Source organism: Galleria mellonella, unplaced genomic scaffold (assembly GCF_026898425.1).
Source record: "Galleria mellonella isolate WM207_F2 unplaced genomic scaffold, CSIRO_AGI_GalMel_v1 utg33, whole genome shotgun sequence".
NCBI lineage: Eukaryota > Metazoa > Arthropoda > Insecta > Lepidoptera > Pyralidae > Galleria > Galleria mellonella.
The window spans coordinates 2,429,778-2,450,307 of record NW_026442079.1 but is presented as its reverse complement, the minus strand read 5'-3'; the positions used below and the strand labels follow the sequence as shown (position 1 = coordinate 2,450,307).

Sequence of the window (20,530 nt, the reverse complement as noted above, 5' to 3'; positions counted from 1 at the left end):
GATTGTAGTTTTCAGTTTTTATGAATAAGAGGATTATTATAGTACTTATGTAACGGAAAGTAAGCACTTCTATATCTTTTAAAGTAGTAACTACCGGTTTAAGTTACATGTCATTAGATGTAGAAAACTCGAATAGTTTCGGAATCAATTCGGGCCCCTTAATCATGAGCAGCTGTGATGTGGGCACGAATTTGACTTCAAGACGCTTTAGTATTTATTTTACCACAGCAACAATATCCAACAAAGGTTTTTAATTATTACAATAATAAATAACAAAATAGTATTGTTGTGTCTAACTAGTCCTTTAAAGATAAGTCATGTCGTGAGCTTAAGTTATCACGATTAAGTATCAGCATTCACAAATCAGTAGACACACTGGTAGGGTAGGATAAATAAATATACTAATAAAAGTTAAAACGCTATACCAATAGTTTAGAAATTATATAGATAGAGCATCTAGTGTCAAAAACAAGTCAGAATTTAGTCAGCTAAATTGACAATATTTTATTGAACTAGGTGTTATTTTGCGGAAGTCCATATAATTACAATTACGCACGCATATTAATGGTAGCGGAATTAAACAAAATAATTCCAATCAAATAACCAGCTAATTTGACATTTGGTTGGCTAAATTTTGATACATATTTTTATTCAATAAAATAAATGTAAAAGCTGTTACCTTCAGTGTTGCAAGAAACTGGATTAAAATCTCACAGATTAGGTCGATTTTTTAAATTTGAATTTGCAACTATATTTAAGCTATTTAAGAAAGGTGGGGCTTCTATGTTTGGGCTTCTATATATATATGAAAAATTTTTATATTTTTTAAAGCACTTGATAAAAAATAAAACTAATATTATGTAATTTAAAACTAATATTAAATATATAATATATATATATATTCTTTATTGCACTAAAACATACAGTAACAACAATAAGTTAATAACAATATTAGCATGTATATAACAATAATATACATGAACTAAGTGTCTCCTCTTTTCTAAAGCACTACTTTCTTTTGTATTTCTTCCATTCTTTTATAGATGAGTCATATTCATCTAATTTTTTTTTATATGACATATAAATATATAATAACAAGAAAATAGGTGATGTAAATCCTCGAAGACATTAAATTATTTTATTAAATACATTAACGTAAAATTTTAATAAACTATAATTTAATGTAGTTACTATATTGTATTAAATAAAATAGTTTAATATCTTCATTATCAATGGTCGATTTCTAATAATAATAATCTTTCTCTTAGGAGTATATAGATAAACCCGTACTTAATAACGAGACGTTAATAAGTGCTTTCATTATTTTACATTATTATAATACGATATGATATGATTTTATCGTCACCTCTAATATTTTTCTAATTTAAAATTGTAAAAGTGATAATGGGTTGTTATGATATAACAACCAATTGTTCTGATAATGACGACAAAGACATAGCAATAGTGTGTTAGGTATTTTGATATTCTCAAAGATATTATCTACGAATATAAGCAACCTTTAAAAAATTAAAAAACAAATAACCTATTTAAAATATAATAATTTCTATAAATCTATAAATACGGCTTTGAATGGTAAACAAGTTGATAATTGGAAAGTAGTAAACTCACCTATAGATATTAACATGATCATGGACTCATAATTAATAAGCTGTTATGTCCATTGTACCTATCACGCATTCTTCTTTATAAATTTCCCACAACCATTAATTTATAATTGAACCCCTACTATGATTATCTAGTTTGTCGAAAGCAATAAAAGTAATAGTATATTAATTATATTATTAAATGACTTATTAAAGTTATATTTAATTAAACTTTAATATTTTTTAAATATAAACATTACAATCACATGTTATAAATATAAAAGTTTGTGAAAAGGTTTTAATGTTTAAATATTTGAATTTTGTTATTATATGTACACAATTAAAGTCTGAAGAAATTTTAATGATTTGTTACATAGGTATATTATGTTCTGAATTGATATTAACTTACTAATTTGTTATCATATATAACTTATGAGGTAGCGATACGTGATCATAGTAGTGTACGAAATTTAGTACAAACCATTTACCATTTAATAATGATTAAGAAACAACCCTTGGCCGTGTGGCCGGCATAGAATTAGCCACCTTTTCCTTTTTCGTGGGTGTCGTAAGAGTCGACTAAGAGAATGCGAGGGATGGGCAGTGCTGTCCCTCTTAAAACATCTCTAAAGCCTGACTGCGGTTGCCAATCCGCCTGCCAACCGTGGAAACTACTAGTTAAATCCCCCAAGGGGGGGGGGGGTCTGTTAGTTGCTGACAGTTAAAGGCTGATATGACGATGATGAAGTAACAACCATATCTTTACAAACTTTCTTATTTACAACAGAAGGAAATAAGATAGCTGCAGTAGGCATGACTTTACCAATAGCCCCAACCCACATATAAGTAATGAATGTTCTAAGAAATTCATTATAAAAATGTAGAAGTTATTTAGACAAACATGCACCCGCAAAACATTATCCTCCTATCCTCGGTTGTTGGGTAAAAACATACCTATTTGATATCCGTAAAATCTATTTTTCAAAGGTCCTCCGGCACCCGTTTTACTAGCTAGAGAAGGACAACATATGTGTATAACGAGTCGCATATACACTTAACCTGTTTTATTTTTTAAATAGGTATGTCATCGTCAGGCTGCTGTTAATACAAGTATTGACAGTTCGAGATTCGAGGGTTGTTTAACTAAACTCATTCGAATCAAACCATTGAAATTTTATCTGTTTTTTTTCTTATCTATTCTTACATCTATTTACTCCTATGCATAGGCAGGATTATGACTTTAGTAACAGCTAATAAGCTAATAGTTATTAAATAGTTTAAACTTTATATAAATAAAAACAATTACCTGTACAATACGATCTATCACCTAATTTAGAATGCAATTTCAGCTGAGAAGAAGAGGCAAGAATTTAATTAGGAATAGCGGTTGTTAGATATGTATAATATCTATCTGAATATATATAAATATACCTGTAGAGTAACGCGTTATTTTACCAAATATTTCAGATTAACTTATTAGGTATATCTAATAACACGTCAAACTGAGTCAACAATTGTAATCTCTATAATAGTTTTAATATTAATTTTTAGTTAACAACGCCGTAGGTTATTAGTTCGAGATGACATCGACTATATTTTTTTTTATAATATTTGTTAAGCGACATAAAGTCAAATCAAAAATTTGATTTTAGAATTACAGTTATCAATTACATTTTAATTTCTTACTTAAAGTGGTTATCTACTTATGCAGTGTAAATATTAGTCTAGATATATGTGGATGAATAAAACAAATAGGCATAGTTTGTTTCAATAGAACAAATAACAAAAATATTTCTTATTAAAAAAAAAAAACTTCAAGAAAAAAGCATATTCCATTTTAAAAGGTTGGCAGTACACTTGCCATTAAGTGTAGGTATTGCTCGTGTCAAGCGGTAGTTATAATTTACAATACAATACAATTAAGAATCATCATTATCTTCATCATATCAGCCATTAACTGTCGATTACTGAACATAGGCTTTCCCCATAAGGGGGATTTTGCCAGTAGTTGCCACTCTTGACAGGCAGGCTATTCTATGCCGGGACCACACGGCAATTAAGTATACATTCAATTGGTTAAGCGATTTTGAATATATAATATTACTGAACATCAAATGACTGTCTTTATAATTAGGTCAATCATTCGTTTGGATACATTTTTATTAAGTTCCTTTGTAATAGATCATACTATACCTGATTGTAGAAAATTAAAATTTTGTCATCTAGGTACATGATCTAATGTGACTAAGCACTATAAAAAGCTATACCTATATACTTCATAAATGTAATTTCTGAGTATCGTTTTCCCTCCTCAAGTAATTATTCTTGAGCACACGGGAGTTCCCTGAAGTTTATTCTGCAACTTTCTGTATATTGGAGCGAGCGCCAGTAATTGCCTTCCGCCGTATAACATAAGGAAAATCAACGTGCAAATCTCTTTTGATATGCACTTTTGGCTATTCAAGTTAAATATTTACATAGATATAATTCAGTAAAAGAATAATTTGCCACTTCTCATCCTTAAAATGTAATATATAGCAACTAAGGGAATAGTAATGTCAATGAAACAGTGTATGTAAAAAAGCATAAAATATGCCTTTATACCAAGAGACTTTATACTTTAATTTTCTTATGTATCATACAATAACACCAATTATAGATAAAATATATTATAATAGATAGATAATTTGGTACATCTAAATAATTTTTTATTGTAATACTAAATTTGCATTTAGTATCTATTTAGGTAGATAGAGTAATTGTCTCTATTTTTAATAAATTTTAGTCATTGTTAATCGCTAAGAATGTAGCTATCTACAAGTGAAAAAATATTAATTTCAGTTCTGTATTTTTTGCGTTTATTCATTATAAAAAAATTAAATCTTTCTTCTTTACAATATTTCATAGATTTATACTCTTTATTTTTTCCTCCAAAATATTACAAAATTTATTGTAAATACAAATAATTACAAAAAAAATACATAAAATTTTTACTTTTAATCTGTTAAAATTGTCAAATTAATATTAAATATATAGATAATAAACGTTATATTAATAAAAAGGTAATTTAATAAGGGGTCAATACGAAAATAAACATGTCGATATTAAAAAAATATAAATAAAATCAATGCAAAATTGAAGAGAATATCGCGTAACTTAGATACGCGATATTCTCTTCAATTCAAAAACATCTGTTCGAAAACTTCCTTCTTTTTGGAATCGATTAAAAAGTTGAATTAGATTTTATCCTCAACATACAATACTGGGACAGAGAAATAATTATATCAAGACAATAATAATAAGGCAATTAATTTCCATAAAATTATCAAATCTGCAAGATACTTTACATAATTTATTTCAACATTTACCCTAACGAACGGATTGCGTTGAATAGATTATGTAAATAACAGGAGGAAAACTTATTTTCTTAAATGTTTCTTTTTAATCCATTTTCCTTATGGTAAACATCGCTTAGATTACAATTGTCAATAAAAAATTATATTTTTCTAATATTTAGATATACCTACCGTTTTTCTACCCTAATGCAACCTAGACAGAAAAATATCATACAGGCTCACTCTATTATGACATTTGGGATATCATCTTAAATGTGCAATGTTTTATTATTCATTAACTAAAAAATAAGTACCAGAAAAATCCTGTAAATATTTAATTTTACTGTCAAGAAGAACACGAAAAACAATGCAACTATTCAAGAAGCAGTGTAGTATAATGATTAATATAAACATTGCTGTAAGATAGATGCAACCTATTATCGGTAAAAAATGCGATTAATTTTATGCTTCCCTTTAATTTAGGCAATAATTTTTGAAAATTTTTTACTTAATCAATTTTGGTAATTTCTATCCTTACTTTCGAATCAAGATTGCAAGTTTTTTTTTTTAATTCAGCAATATTTCACTGAATAAACATCTATTTATGGTAGTTATGTAATGGTAGTTGGTAGTTAAGGAGGAATATTATTAAAAATATTACCACATTACAATTTTATTTTCCTTATTAGTCATCAAAATTGATATATTTTTTGTCTAACGAAGTATTTATATTGTAATAGTATAGCGTTAGACAACTTGCAAACCCTCTATCACTATCAAGTAAAGATCCATAAAAATTGAATCATGTTCGATGTATTAGTCTTAATAAGAGAAATATTTCTTTACTTTTAAATTCTCGCACAAACAGTTGATCGAAAGGCAGGGTCAACATCCAAACCAAACAATTAACCACAAGAACCTGAATTACGAAATGATGACTTTCGGACGAATATCAATTATGTGTCATAACATGAAAAGATGCCGAAAAAATTATATACAGGCATGTTCTTACTAATAAAAATCTTAAACGCGATATCATGTCAAATTTAATTTATTTATAAGATTTATGTTCAAATTGTCATCATATAACCACTCAATAAATGTAATGATATTTATTACATCTACACTTTACACTCATTATTAATAAATACTTTTAATACCATAAATAAAATTATAACAAAAAAAAATAGTCACATTTTATGTTATGAAGATCCTTTTAACTTTATAAGTCACTAGCTTATACCCGTGACTTTGTCCGCTCGACAGGAATATATATATATACTGACCGGGATAAAAATCTTATATCCTTCTACATCCCATATAATAAATGTATACCAAATTTCATAGTAACTGGTTAAGTCATTAAAACGCTATAAGGTAACCAACAAACAAACTCACATTTACATTTATAATATTAATAAAGATAGGTAGGTACACTTATATAAAAAATCTAAAGATATGTCCAAGTTTTACTAAAAAAGATAATGCACGTCTTTCACATGCTGTATGTAAATTTAAAAAGCAATCAATAACTTACATGTTATCAAAGAAATATTTTTTTGTATTTAATTAGTAAAACAAATTATTTTAATTTTATATCAACGTAATATAAATAATAGATATGATATATTTTCCTATTAAAGGAATTCTTTTTACAACAGAATTCTTGTAACTCTCGCACGTGGATTTGCTTGACTATTTTTACTGTGATATTTACAGCGGTTACTTGGTAAACCCAAACGGCCAGTGACGCAAATGACTCGGGTACAATTTCATGGTGAATGTCATTAAATGTGTGTCATTTTGTTGACGGACTATTCAAATAATATTCCGCGATTGGTTTCTGTGATTTACCTTATGATCGTTTGTCATTATAGTTCCGATATTTTGTGGTTACGTTACAACTCTTTGTTTGATTTTATGATTATTTGAATTTGAAAGTATTAAATATTTAAGGTGACTTTGCAAATTTCTTGAATTTTTTTCTGAGAAATTCTAGCATCGTGTAGGCTAAGATTGTATTAGCCCACAGAAACCTATTATAGAGAGACAAATCTCTTTATATATACACTGAGGCATGGATCAAGCAGAAGTAATAAAATTAAAAAAGAAAGCTAGAATGAAAGAAAGTAAAAAGAACTAGAATATAATGACTCATCACAAATCATAGAATATTACACGTATAAAAAAATTAAATTAACAAAATAGCTGTTATATTTACCTTTTCATTGACTGAGATAAAAGATAAGAAAACAGTCTATGTCCGTCTTTCAGTTTGTCTGATGTCCTTGAGCTTTTTCGCAAGGTATTTTCAATACTATTATAAGTGCAATAAATTGCATCGACTGTTTTCATATTGGACACGATTTTATTATTAAAAATAACTAGAGTTATTATCTGAGTCGATTCGTGTATTCTAAGCCTAATATAAAATAAATATACTGAGGCATTTATTTTAATATATTCACATAATCCTTTAAATAATTTCAATTAAAAAAACGACTGTATGTTTATTTTTTAGGCATGTACTATTTCTGTATTTGATTTATACCTATACATGCTACTGACAGTGACAAATTTACATAAGATTGATAATTAATGCCAATTATAAATGGAAGGCAGTCTACGTACCAGATATAGGTAATATTTTATAACTCTTAGTTAGTCTAATATTGTACCTAATTTAAATTTAGAATTAAGTGTCATTTAACTGTTATGACTATTGTTTTATTAAATATAATATATTTTTAAATCTTTAATTTGTTCATAAAATTCTTGAATTCATTAGATAAATATCTAAAACAATAGTACAGTACTTAATATTAAACATAGGCCAAGTAGATGATTAAATCGATATAATATAATATAATATAGCATAATACAGAATAGAACTTTATATCCGTGACACAAGATATTTACACCAATAGTATCCTCAGAGTATAGATAATATTATATTACGATTACTTTTAGTTACTATTACCTAAAAGTAACGGAACCGAACTGTCTACTCCAGAGCCTATGAAACAGTGCACTGTTATGGATCTAATATATGTAGTTGGAGTTAAACGCAGACATATAAATTAAATAGAAGTCAATAAAAATATAATAATGATGGACTTATTATTATTTATATTTGACATAAACAAAAGGAAAACAAAAGTAGAATTTACTTTGCAAAAATAAACACCGGCTTACGTGATTGACGTCGGTGTTTATTTTATAATTATTTTAAAAGTAATTAAATAAAATCAAATAGATTTTACTCTTGAACAACAGTAACACTCGTGACACAATATATATGAATTATCAATATCAGTTCAGAGGAATGTAAAATGTCCCGTAGTATGTATACAAAAAATTAATTGAATCCTTCTCCTTTCGGAAATTCTTTAAAAATATATACTATATTTTTTTAGCATAATTTATTTTAATTTTATATTAATACATTTGGCAGTTATTTTAATTAAAATCCCAAATTATTGAATAGAATTTCCTAAAATTCGTACGTAACAAATCTCAAAGTAACTTATTTAAAAAAATATTCATATCGGTTTATAAATGATAGAGTTCTATGATCACAAACATAAAAAATTCAACCAAATAGAGAATCTCTTTCTTTTTCCGAAATCGGTTAAAAGTTATAACCGAACAAATCTTTGTTCAATAATATTTCATAGCTATGAACATGTGTCAACAGCTATAGTGCTTATAAAATGTAAGAAAAACCGCGGAATCTTTAATACTGTATAATATTTATGTATCAAACTTTTGTTAAAATTTTTTTTTAAACTACCAATATTGTTCGTAATTTTTAAGATAAAAATAATTATTTGACATAAACTAAAAATAAGATTCTTTATTTATTATACTACAATATAGTTATAAATATTATAGGAATATGGAAGTACGTGTACATAATAATAGATAAAAAATATTATCTTTGGTCAATTTATATTATACCAGCTTTTACCCGAAACTTTGCTCTAATAACCTGGTTAAAAAGTAGTCAGTAGTCCCTTCAATCCCATATATATATGTATATACTCATATAACAAATTTCATAATAATTGGAAAATTTATTAAGGCTCTAAAATATAACAAACTGAATTTATAATATTAGTAACGAAGTAAAAAATAGAGATTATCAAATTACATTTTCAGCTGACAAAATTACATTTTCTTTTATGGAAACATCAGAGCTTCATATGAATTAGAAATAATGTAACACAGATTTACATTAAACTTTATAAAAATTAATTACCTCAAATGCATTAAGTAAATTTAAATTGTACAAGTTACTTCAATAACAAAATAAGTACAGAAAAATCTTATTCGACTAAAATTCAATGTACAAGAGATAGGTAATATATTGTTGAACTTAATAAAACAATTCTCTTCCGCATATAAAAGCGGATACGACCAAGGATCTATAAAACCCTTTATCTATTATCTTGCTACCTGATATCCGGTTTTGAAAATAAGTTAGCGATCACATCTAGCTAACATAAGTTACCTCATATTAGAAAATTTTAGGACTCTAAAATAACTTATCCAGTATTATCCTCTCATAACACCACCTATATTAGATTAGACTCGTTATCATTACTATATTAACATATTTTAATAATTTCAATAATTATCTAAAACAAAAAAGATGACTAATATTTTCAGATAATTTTATAATTGTGATTTGGAAAATTTACCGTATCGTTTATGTTTACATAATTACCATACTTTCCTGTATGGTAGAGCTAACAAAATACACACTGTGGGGGAATACCACTAGTAGACGTCAGGTCGTTGACACACATCTTTACGTCAAACCTGCATCCATAACCATACGCAATAATAAGATATAAACAATATCTTTATTATATTTTACATTTTTTCAAATAATTATAATTTGTACCAGTTGTACAGACAATTACAAAATTTGTTATTAGGTTTCTCTTCCATATGTACTCGTTCGATTGGATACCGCTTAGGAGATTTAAATGAACTGCATGATTTTTTTTAGTAAATAGTTATATTCTATTCCATTTTGGGCTAAATAAGATCACCACGTCTTAAGATTTTAAGGGTTGATGATTTCTAGCCTACACGCAGGACTGCGCGAGGGGCACGCGGGACGCGGAGTATGACGCATGCGCGACGAAAGGCACTGCGGGGTGGGAGGCGAGCGCCTAACACTATTTAAACTGTTCTTGCGAACGGTCATCATGCATTGGTCTGTTTGCAATCCAAAGTTTAGTTAGCCTTAGTATTACGACAGCTCGAGTCGCAGACAGACAGGCAATCGCCAGTGGTCGAGACATAAAGCTCTCGCAGACTTACGCTAGCTAAGCGCGCAGTGAACTTAAGTTCAGGCCTTACCGATCCCAGTGGTGTGTTTTTTGGAAGCTATGGCCGTTGCTGCTGCTCAGAAGAACCGCGAAATGTTTGCCATCAAGAAATCCTACAGCATCGAGGTGAGGAGCTTGGCTTCGCAGGCCAGGGCTCGCCCGACACCTGCTCCTATGATTGCCTAACGGGAAAAACAGTCAACCCTCAAGTTTTCGTGGACGGTCAACACTTTTCCGCTGTTAAAGTTTTGTGATTGCCTCTAAAGGTTTGATAATATGTTGTTGTTTACATAATTAGTACATTTTTAATAACATGACCGCCCATGAAAGTGAAGGTTGTATACTGTTTACAAACAATAATTTTAAAGAAATTCAAAGTAAACAAAATACCGTATAATTAATTGACTTTATTAATATTTTTTTGTAAAATTGAGTCACGTTAGGTAGTATGTCATTAGCTTAATGGTTTCATAACAAAATATTAAAATCAATAATATCTTAATTGCAGTAATAATATCCCACCTTCTGTACTTTACATTGTTCTAATAACAAAACTATATGAATTAGTGTTTTAAATGAATTTGCCTCCTATTTGCACTATTTAACATAAATCATCACACCTTCATCAAATGTCATTTTTATAAAAATAATTGATTACTGATTACACATGCATCAAATTACATATTCACCTAAAGTTTTTAAAATTATCCACTGTCTTATATTTACAATATTATCATTACAAATATCACGAAGACGTAAAGAAAGTGTCGTTAATACCGAATAATAATAATAGTAGCCGCAATTATAAAGGTCGTGTTTTCACCGGCAATTTATGGTTTAATTGTCAAAAACAAGTTCGATGCTTGACATCACATTGACTCGGTAGTGAATATAAGGTTTTTATGATACGATAATTAATCCATTATTAACAGACCCTGTATACTTTCACGAATTATCAACAACATCATATGACAAGAGTTGCGTAACATCTCACGGAATATTTTTTATTGCTCAAAAAAATAAGTTATTGTTGACAAAAGTTTCCCGACGAAACTGCAATCATTACTTTAACAGAGACGTCTAATTTATTCGCCATAATTAAATTCCCATCATTGTGTGCTAACAGATTAATTACTACTATTGTCACATAAAATCTTGACACGTAATAGTTAACTCGTGTCAATCTTTAATTTTCATGTCAGGGCAGCAACTGTAGAATATTAAAAATGAAAAAATATCCTAATAGTTTCCTAATGTGCTAATGCGAAATTATATTGCGAATTGTCTCAGAATTTTTGTACAATCTCAAAGGATATAAATGTAATCATCACATATTTCCATATGAGCTATCGCTCTTATATCTTACAAAATTATTGTCATATACAAATTTTAATTGTGTTGCCTTTATATTCTTTGTTGATTACATCTTTAAACGCTGTGCGATAACTAAGCATGTAGCTAACGTGTTATAATTAGCGTTTATTTTATAATTGGTGGCTGAATGATTGTATTTCCTTGACCATCGAAGGTCGGAATGCAAAGAGGTGCGACGCTCGCTACAACTGCAATCGGTAAAGATCGTTAAAATTCAATCATGTGGCACGATCAACGCACCTCCTACATGTCTGATATTATGCCTACTTATTAAGGCAGCGACATAACTGTAACATTTAATAACCGCGTCATGTTCACAAAATTTGTAACCAATGTGTCTCATTACTACAGTACAAATAATTTTACCATGATTTGCCAAAATACACGCAATTAAAATTAGTACTAGATATTTATTTTGAATAAAACTAATCGAGGTCTTCGTTGCGCCCTTGACCAATAGTTCTTCGGCACGGTAAACCTATTGTTGCGGAAAATCTCATCTTATCAAAGACAATATAGTTTTACTTTAAAGTTGTAGATTGAAAAGATTGAATTAAAAGTTACAGTTTTAATAAAATGACACGAAACAGTCATGTGTTCGATAATTTGCCAAATTTCTTGATGGAGTGTGTGAGGTCGTGTAAATTGTAAACAATAGCACAGGGTGGTGGCAGGTCAGAACCGACGAGCGCTCTCTGGCTTCAGTTAATTATCCGCCGACCGATTGGAACGGTGAAGTGGCCACTCGGACAAACCAAGGCTATATCAACCGGATTCCGAGTCCTGCTCGCTCCAGTTAGGCGGACCTTTAACTTCACAATATAGCAATACCGCTGTTTCCGCAATTTCGATGGCGGTCACTTTGTAAATAAAATGTTAATTAATCAAGTCGAAGTATACTAGGTTTTCAGGAGAGCCCATAATTATGCACTATGCTTCGTTTCAGGGGCTCGGTAACAATTGCAAGTGATTAGTACAACCCTTGACATACATAGTTAGGTTCGCGCGGCCACTCTAGTGGAAAATGCTAGGTCTCGACGCCCGCGCACTGCGCTACACAACGGCTACACGCGTATCGCGTACCACCAATCCATGGAAATCATTCATAATTATATATATTATAAAATTTTAATTAGTACAATAAATATTAGTGTAATATATTCTTTTGTAATATTAGGGTAAAATCTCGATACCACAAATTCTAACAAGCTGATCATTTTATTGTACCTGAGTTTCTTTATAATTAACTAATTTCCAATAGCTGAAAAAAGATTTCAATCTAGATTTTAACAAATTCACAAGAAATATATCTAGACCATATGCTACTGATGTGTACTCTTTAGAACCTACTCATAGCTGTAAAATGAAGACTTCAATGGTTCAGCAAAATGACTGTACAATAATCTAAAGTTAGCATTTGAAAGTTGTTGTAATTGGCTTCATTCGAAAGCAGTCGTCCAGAAAACGTAGCTCCTTTGAAAGATTTCCATCGCGAGATGTCGCTTCCGGCGGCTGCGAGGGTCGCAAGCTCGGGAATAATGGCTGCACTTTACGCCCGACCACACTCAGGAAATAAGCTTAGGAACTTCGTAAGAGCAATTCCTACTCTCACATGAAATATAATGCGATGTGACCGCTTTATATTTATAAGGATTTAGGAGATTGCGTTATTTTTAGTCGCGCCCTTTGTGCTCGATAAAGTGAACTTGATTTATGTCTTTATTTCAAAAAGGTTCACGAAAGTTATAATTTAAAATACAAAAATAAGTGTAGGTACTAATAAGTACCTACACTTATTTTGTGATATGTGGTCACTAGAGCACATATATAACTCCCGTTCAATCTTGTCAACGAGCAATTGTGAAACGAATTTTATGAATTATCTACCACGCGTAACAACTTTACTGCAAGTTGCTCTATCTTCTTAGAACCTCAATGTAATTTATATCCTATCATCATTTTTCTATCAGGACTTTACTACATTATATTCATTTTATTATTACGGTACAACTTGGTAGTAATTCTTAAACCAATTATAAACAGTAAGCACTCAAGCACTAAATACTTTTAATTAAAATTCAAACATCATTGACACACATAAAGCGCTCCAGTGAATGCTAACTAACCAAAAAAGGCTGTGTTTATAACTTGTAGATTATAATATAAATCTACGTTTTAGTACTCTTTAAACAAACATCTAATTATAACTTTTATTAAAATTAATCAGTATGTGAATACGAATGTAAAATCGTTATTTTTTTTTTATTTAAATTATTTTATAAGGGCTGATAACGGTACAAAATTTTATTTTCTGATAATATTTATTATTTGTTACAGAACGGCTACCCATCCCGCCGTCGTTCACTCGTAGATGACGCTCGCTTCGAAACATTGGTTGTCAAACAGAACAAACAAAGCGTGCTAGAAGAGGCTCGCGCCCGTGCCAATGGTAAGAATAGATGTTAAATGCAATACCATAATTCATTACACAGACCTGAAAATAAACGTTCTTTATATTTTTTTTTATTTTATTTTTTTATGTTATTTATTTTCTTTGGATATTTAGACTCTGGCTTGGACTCCGAATTTCTCCAAGATGGAGTTCATATTGGTAACGAGGACAACTCACCAACTGTCGAAGATGGAACCTATCAAGATGAAACTAAAAACGGCCAGCTTGGTAATTTTTTTTTTTATATTTGGTTTCTTGAAGTATTAATATTTTTTTAACATTTTTTTTGTTTTGATTTTTTTACGTTCTTATTTTGTTTAGCTGATGCTGACATTGGCGATGCTGCGAAGACTAATGAAGGTTAGTATACGGATAAACTAAATGATCTATTATCATTTAAAATACAGAAAATAAATGATATTTTGTAAATTTTATAATAAGCTAAACCCAAATAGATCTAGTTTAAAAAAAATAATATTGTTGCAGATTACACGCTAACTGAGGAGGAGGTGATTTTGCAAAATGCAGCCAGTGAATCTCCTGAAGCAGAACAGGCTATTCAACAAGCTGCTTTTTTGTTACGTATGAGAGATGGCATGGGTTCGCTTGCAAGAATCCTAAAAACCATCGACAACTACAAAGGCTGTGTGCAACACTTAGAAACTCGTCCATCTCAATTGGCTGGAGTTCAATTTGATGCTCTCGTGAAAGTTAGCATGTCTCGAATCAACTTACTGCAACTTATTAGATCTCTTCGTCAATCTACATCTTTCGCTGGAGTCAACCTTGTCTCCGAAAACAATATTTCTAGCAAGACACCTTGGTTCCCTTGTCACGCTTCCGACCTCGATAACTGCAACCACCTTATGACTAAATATGAGCCAGAACTAGACATGAACCACCCTGGATTTGCAGACAAGGTCTACAGAGAGCGAAGGAAGGAAATTGCAGAAATCGCTTTCGCTTACAAATATGGAGATCCAATCCCGCACATCACCTACACAGAGACGGAGAATGCTACCTGGCAACGAGTATTCAAAACCGTCCTAGATCTAATGGATAAGCACGCCTGTTCTGAGTACAGAGCCGCGTTCGGCAAACTAGTGGCTGCTAAAATATTCGTTCCAGACAAAATACCCCAATTGGAGGATGTGAGCAACTTCCTTCGTAAACATACAGGATTCACAGTACGACCTGCTGCTGGTCTTTTAACATCCCGCGACTTCCTGGCCTCTCTCGCTTTCCGTGTCTTCCAATCTACACAATACGTTCGTCATGCCACTCGTCCGTTCCACACCCCTGAACCGTAAGTACATAGTGATTTTTCATTTCTTTATAGTTGAAATAATTTGAAACGAACTAAGGAGTCCCGTATACTTTACCTGCAGATTAAACTATAACAGTACCATTCTTATCATAAAAATATGCTGCTCTTGACACTCTTACTCTTTTAACGTTCGTGAAGATTAAGATGTTTTTATATCAAATATTATAATTGCCATCTTATTCTTTAGGCGGAATCACGCCGATTCTTTAATTGTTGTTTATTGCAAAAATGAGATAGAGTCTTCTAGGAGTCATACAAAACGTTCGAAAAAGATACAGCATAAGTTGGACGTGCCCTATTTAATCAAAAATGTAATTTAATTAATATTTTAATCCGGCCAAATTTGTTAATATATGCAGACTTATAAATTCATGACTTATCTCAAATCCATATGTATACTTATTTTACGTATTGTATGAATGTATTTTGTAGGTATAAATCTTCATAAATAAAACAAACATATGGATCTTGTCAAACTAGTTTTATAGCGGAATCCATGCGGAATCGATAATTATTATTATCCTTATTAATTTGTAACTCAGTTACAACTATTATATCAATTTATTATTAGAAACGCTGATATTTCGTTGTCATTTATACGTAATATTCTATATCTATAATTAAAATACTTTTCATTACTGAATATATAAATATTACTTACGTTAATATATACAAAAAATGGAAATCTATAGTATAATAATTAATATTATCAGATTAATTCCTTTTTCGCGACTTCTTATTAATCCAAGATATCGATCATATATGTCACTTATTATTATGTAAATCAATTGCTCAAAGACGGAAATAGTTCTCTGCGAGGTGGACAATACGGAAACTGAAAGTGTAAAATATTCGTACCTTCACTTATAGAATATATATATAATTTCCTTTTACTATTAACATTAATATTTAAAATAATTATATAAATAAATTTGATTTTGTTCCGTAAGAAAATTACTTTAATCGTAATAAAATTCGGATGAAAGACGTTTCAAAGACGCATTATAATGAAAATACCTATGTGAACTTCTTGCGCGGAATTGTAGTCCAAGATGGTTTGTTTGCAATTATTAAGTACAAGTAATTTTTTTTTAAATTTCATTAAAAATTCATATCGTACCTAAGAATACATATATAATGCATCTACCTGAATATATTTCATTTTCAATCATCACAAAATTAATTCGGTTTTAATACGAGAGTAAGCCCCATCGATTGTAAGAAGAATTATCAAAATCGGATCAGAATTGATGACGTAATTACGCAACTTTCCCAGAAAAAAATACGAATTGATATCCACTTTCCTTTGAAAGTAGCTTAAAAAAAGAAATTAAATATAGGCAAAGTAAATAAGGCAGTATGTCCCATAATACTGATATTTATCGGCTGGTTATAAAGCTTTTTTGAATTGACGGTACTTAGCAGCAATAGATCGATGGCCTCTGATATAATCTATCTTAAAATTTATTGAAAACTATAATTGAATTACCAAAAATTTGAACCAACGTTTGACGTTAGCTTCAGTAGTACGAAGTGGCCAATTGTCCAATGATTTCAATAAAAAATAAACCTGTCCGACAGGTGTTATTACAAAGTCAAAGATAATAGTAATTTAACATTACTTATTTATCATTTAATTAGACTCAGAATTGATAATTATATGACAAGCACCTTGACGAGTCTTTTACGGAAATCTTACGTAACAAATATATCCTTGTAAATGTTATGTAAATTGGGTCGATCCACATTCAATTGTAAAACGGACCTAATTATGCTATACATGCTGATATTTATGTTAAGAGGCCACCTTGCATAATTTCGCAACGTCGCGGACTCTTTTTTTATCGTTTACGTCACGGACATTTAAAAATTTATATTTCGTTGTATCAAAATTGTTTACTTTATTTTTTAATAATAAGGACAAGAGACAAGCAGCAGCGTCTCTCTTAAAACATCTTTAAAGCCTAACTGCCAATTCGCCTGCCAAGCGTGCTAACTACTGGCAAAACCCCCCAAGGAAAAGGCTTATGTTCAGCAGCGGACCGTTAAGGGCTGGTATGATGATGATGATGATGATGATGATGATGATAATAATGTTTAATATCCTGCCAGAAAAGGAGAATTGTTTTATTTGTTTATGAAGCTTGTTCGGATCTAAATTCCGATCTTTGATAAAACATGTAATATGCCAACTTCAATCATTACATTATTTATTTACACGATGTCAATACTAATATAAAAATAATAAAAACCATAAATTGCGAAATCAAACTAAAACTTGCGAAAATTATACTTTTATTTAATAATAATTATAAAATATAGATATATAATATAATGATATTAGGTATTATATTGTTATTAAAAATACACATACATAATCTCACTGTTTTTGTTTATTTGCGCCCGAGATTAATGTTCCTAAACCGGTCGCATGAGTAAATAAATTAAAAAATATTTTAAAATAAAAACACTGGAACTAAGTAATTTAAATAATAACATTAATCAATGACAAATTGAAATTATAGCAAATTATTATTACCGAACAATGGCAAAATTCGTATCATAAACTAAAATATATTTTATTAAAAATCCATAAAGTTAGACAGAGATTCATAAAAAGGTATTTTTAAGTGATCTATTCTATGTAACTAATAATATAGACGTCTAGTGAAATCGTTTTGCTCGTTTAATGGAAGCGGGTGTACCGTGATGGGAACTGTAATGTCGTTAAATGTCTCGCTTTAATTTAGTTTCACTTTAATGCGTTTCAATAGTAACTTTTTAGTAGCATCAAAGGCGAGATATTATCGAGTTAAGTAACCTCCACTACATAAAATAACGCATGACTGCATCGTAGTGTTAAGTCCGTAGGTAGTTCAAGGTCACATAGTATTATTTAATATCGTTAATGTAATCCACTTGTATAACATTTATGTACATTGTTCGAATTTGTTTACAGTGACTGTATACATGAGCTTCTGGGCCATATTCCATTATTGGCCGACCCCAGCTTCGCTCAATTTTCGCAAGAAATTGGGTTGGCTTCTCTTGGAGCTTCCGACACTGAAATCGAAAAACTCTCCACTGTAAGTTGTCTTCATCTTCATCATGTGTTAATTACGTTTATTTTTATTTTATTATTTTTATTATTCTCAATTATTGCATATAAGCGAATTAAGAATTTATTATGTTGGGCCCATGCTATTGCGAATTGTATTTTCCTTCTAGGTGTAAATAATAATTTTATAAACACAAGATATCGTTGTACGATAAATCGACTTTTTGTACAGGTGTACTGGTTCACCGTTGAATTTGGGCTATGCAAAGAAAATCAAGAGCTGAAGGCTTACGGTGCTGCTCTACTGTCTTCCACTAGTGAACTTTTACACGCCATCAGTGATAAGCCAGAACTTAGACCGTTCGAGCCTGCTTCCACTGCGGTACAGCCTTATCAAGACCAAGACGTTCAGCCCATCTATTACGTAGCCGAGAGCCTCGAAGATGCCAAAGATAAGTTTAGGTAAACATTCTTCGATTCTGTTATTTGTTTTTATATTTACAATTTCATAGAAAAGAAATTTAATCACTTATTTCTCGTAGACGTTGGGTGTCGACCATGTCGCGACCATTCGAGGTGCGTTTCAACCCACACACCGAGCGCGTCGAGGTGCTGGATTCCGTCGATAAGTTGGAAACCCTCATTGGTCAGCTGAACACTGAAATGCTGCATCTCACCAATGCCGTCAAGAAGCTTAAGGGCTCTCACTTTGAGTGATTACCCTATTATTAATACACATCAATGGATCAGTGCACGCGGCCTTGCCGTTTTCTGTATAGCTAGTGATATTATAGATATAACGAGTGTTATTGACATGTGTAGATCGTGTGAGTGTGAAAACCATTGGATGGTACTTCGTTGAATACTTTTTTGTACCTTATTGTATTATTTATTGCCGAGTTCATTGCCCGGGCCCTCGGAAACTACACGGAGCTCTCAATTGCCCATTAAGGGAGGCTGTGCAGGTTTTGCGAGACCTTTACTACTAGTATTATTTATAATTTAAAACGACACAAAATAAAAAAAATGGAGCACCAAAAAGATAAAATGCCAAACAAAAATATATGTGTTTGAGTGTAAACAAATGTTTTATTTTTCACCACATGTTTATATATTACTGTTATACTACATATACATTAATATTTCTTGGATACTATCAAAGATATGTAAAATAAAATAATTAGAAATTATGGAAATTTATTGCAAAGAATACGTAGAAGTAAGGACAAACTATAAAAGAACAAATTGTAAAGTATCAATACATTAGTAGTTTGCTGCTAGGCATGGGTATCTCCATGTAATATTATAGTAGTATAATATCCATTACCATACTAAGCAGATTAGCAAAGATTATTTTAAAATTTTACTTCTATTGCACCAAATCACATTATACATTGTTTTACTACTTGTATCTTACGACGTTTTGGAGATAAAAGAAATAGACCCTTTGGATTTAATGAAGTAAAATCATATCAAATTTTCATCTAATTAAGAAGATTCGATTGGAGTCTATTTCCGGGTATAAAAATAAATAAGGTTTCAATTACAATTAAGTTTAGATATTCGTATTAAACTGAATTTAAGTGATTTGAAAGATTTAATAAAAAGACAGTTAATTCAAGCATTTTGAATTAAACCTTCACATATTTCATATTGTAGTGGAAGAATTTGGTATAACTATCTTTAGTATATTTAGTATTACCATTAAATAGTAATATCTAGCAAGACTTTATTTAATATAAAAAAATCTGTGTACTTATTTTTGAAATGAGGTTACTGTAAGTAACTTGAATGTTTTTAAACGGATAAGAAATCTGAATAACTAAATAACCTCAACTGTAAATACCCTCACTCTCACGCTTACAACATTTGTAAATCGAAACAGTATGATATAATATAATTAAAATTCGATAAGAAACTTTCCTAAAACTTATTATGAAAGCAATAATTTTGTATGTACTACAAAACAAATTGTACTTAAAAAATATACACGAAACTTTGTGCACAATATTTTAAAAAATCTAAAAATAATATTTCC

General features: G+C 30.2%; 1 protein-coding gene across 1 annotated transcript; it reads left to right on the top strand.

Moving 5' to 3' along the window:
• The first annotated feature begins 10,148 nt into the window (after window positions 1-10,148).
• LOC113517529 (tyrosine 3-monooxygenase) lies at window positions 10,149-19,577 on the top strand. Its single transcript, XM_026902229.3, has 8 exons — window positions 10,149-10,407; window positions 13,993-14,104; window positions 14,222-14,335; window positions 14,429-14,467; window positions 14,594-15,413; window positions 18,394-18,520; window positions 18,725-18,954; window positions 19,035-19,577. The coding sequence occupies exons 1-8, from the start codon at window positions 10,342-10,344 to the stop codon at window positions 19,207-19,209; spliced, it is 1,683 nt and encodes a 560-aa protein (XP_026758030.1). The 5' UTR covers window positions 10,149-10,341; the 3' UTR covers window positions 19,210-19,577.
• The last annotated feature ends 953 nt before the right edge of the window (window positions 19,578-20,530 follow it).

What these genes read in the sequence shown, in the direction of transcription:
- LOC113517529 (XM_026902229.3), top strand. Translation starts at nt 10,342, where the DNA reads ATGGCCGTTGCTGCTGCTCAGAAGAACCGCGAAATGTTTGCCATCAAG. An exon ending in GGCTCGCGCCCGTGCCAATG is followed by an intron (nt 14,105 to 14,221) that starts GTAAGAATAGAT and finishes TTGGATATTTAG; the next exon opens with ACTCTGGCTTGGACTCCGAA. An exon ending in CCGTTCCACACCCCTGAACC is followed by an intron (nt 15,414 to 18,393) that starts GTAAGTACATAG and finishes ATTTGTTTACAG; the next exon opens with TGACTGTATACATGAGCTTC.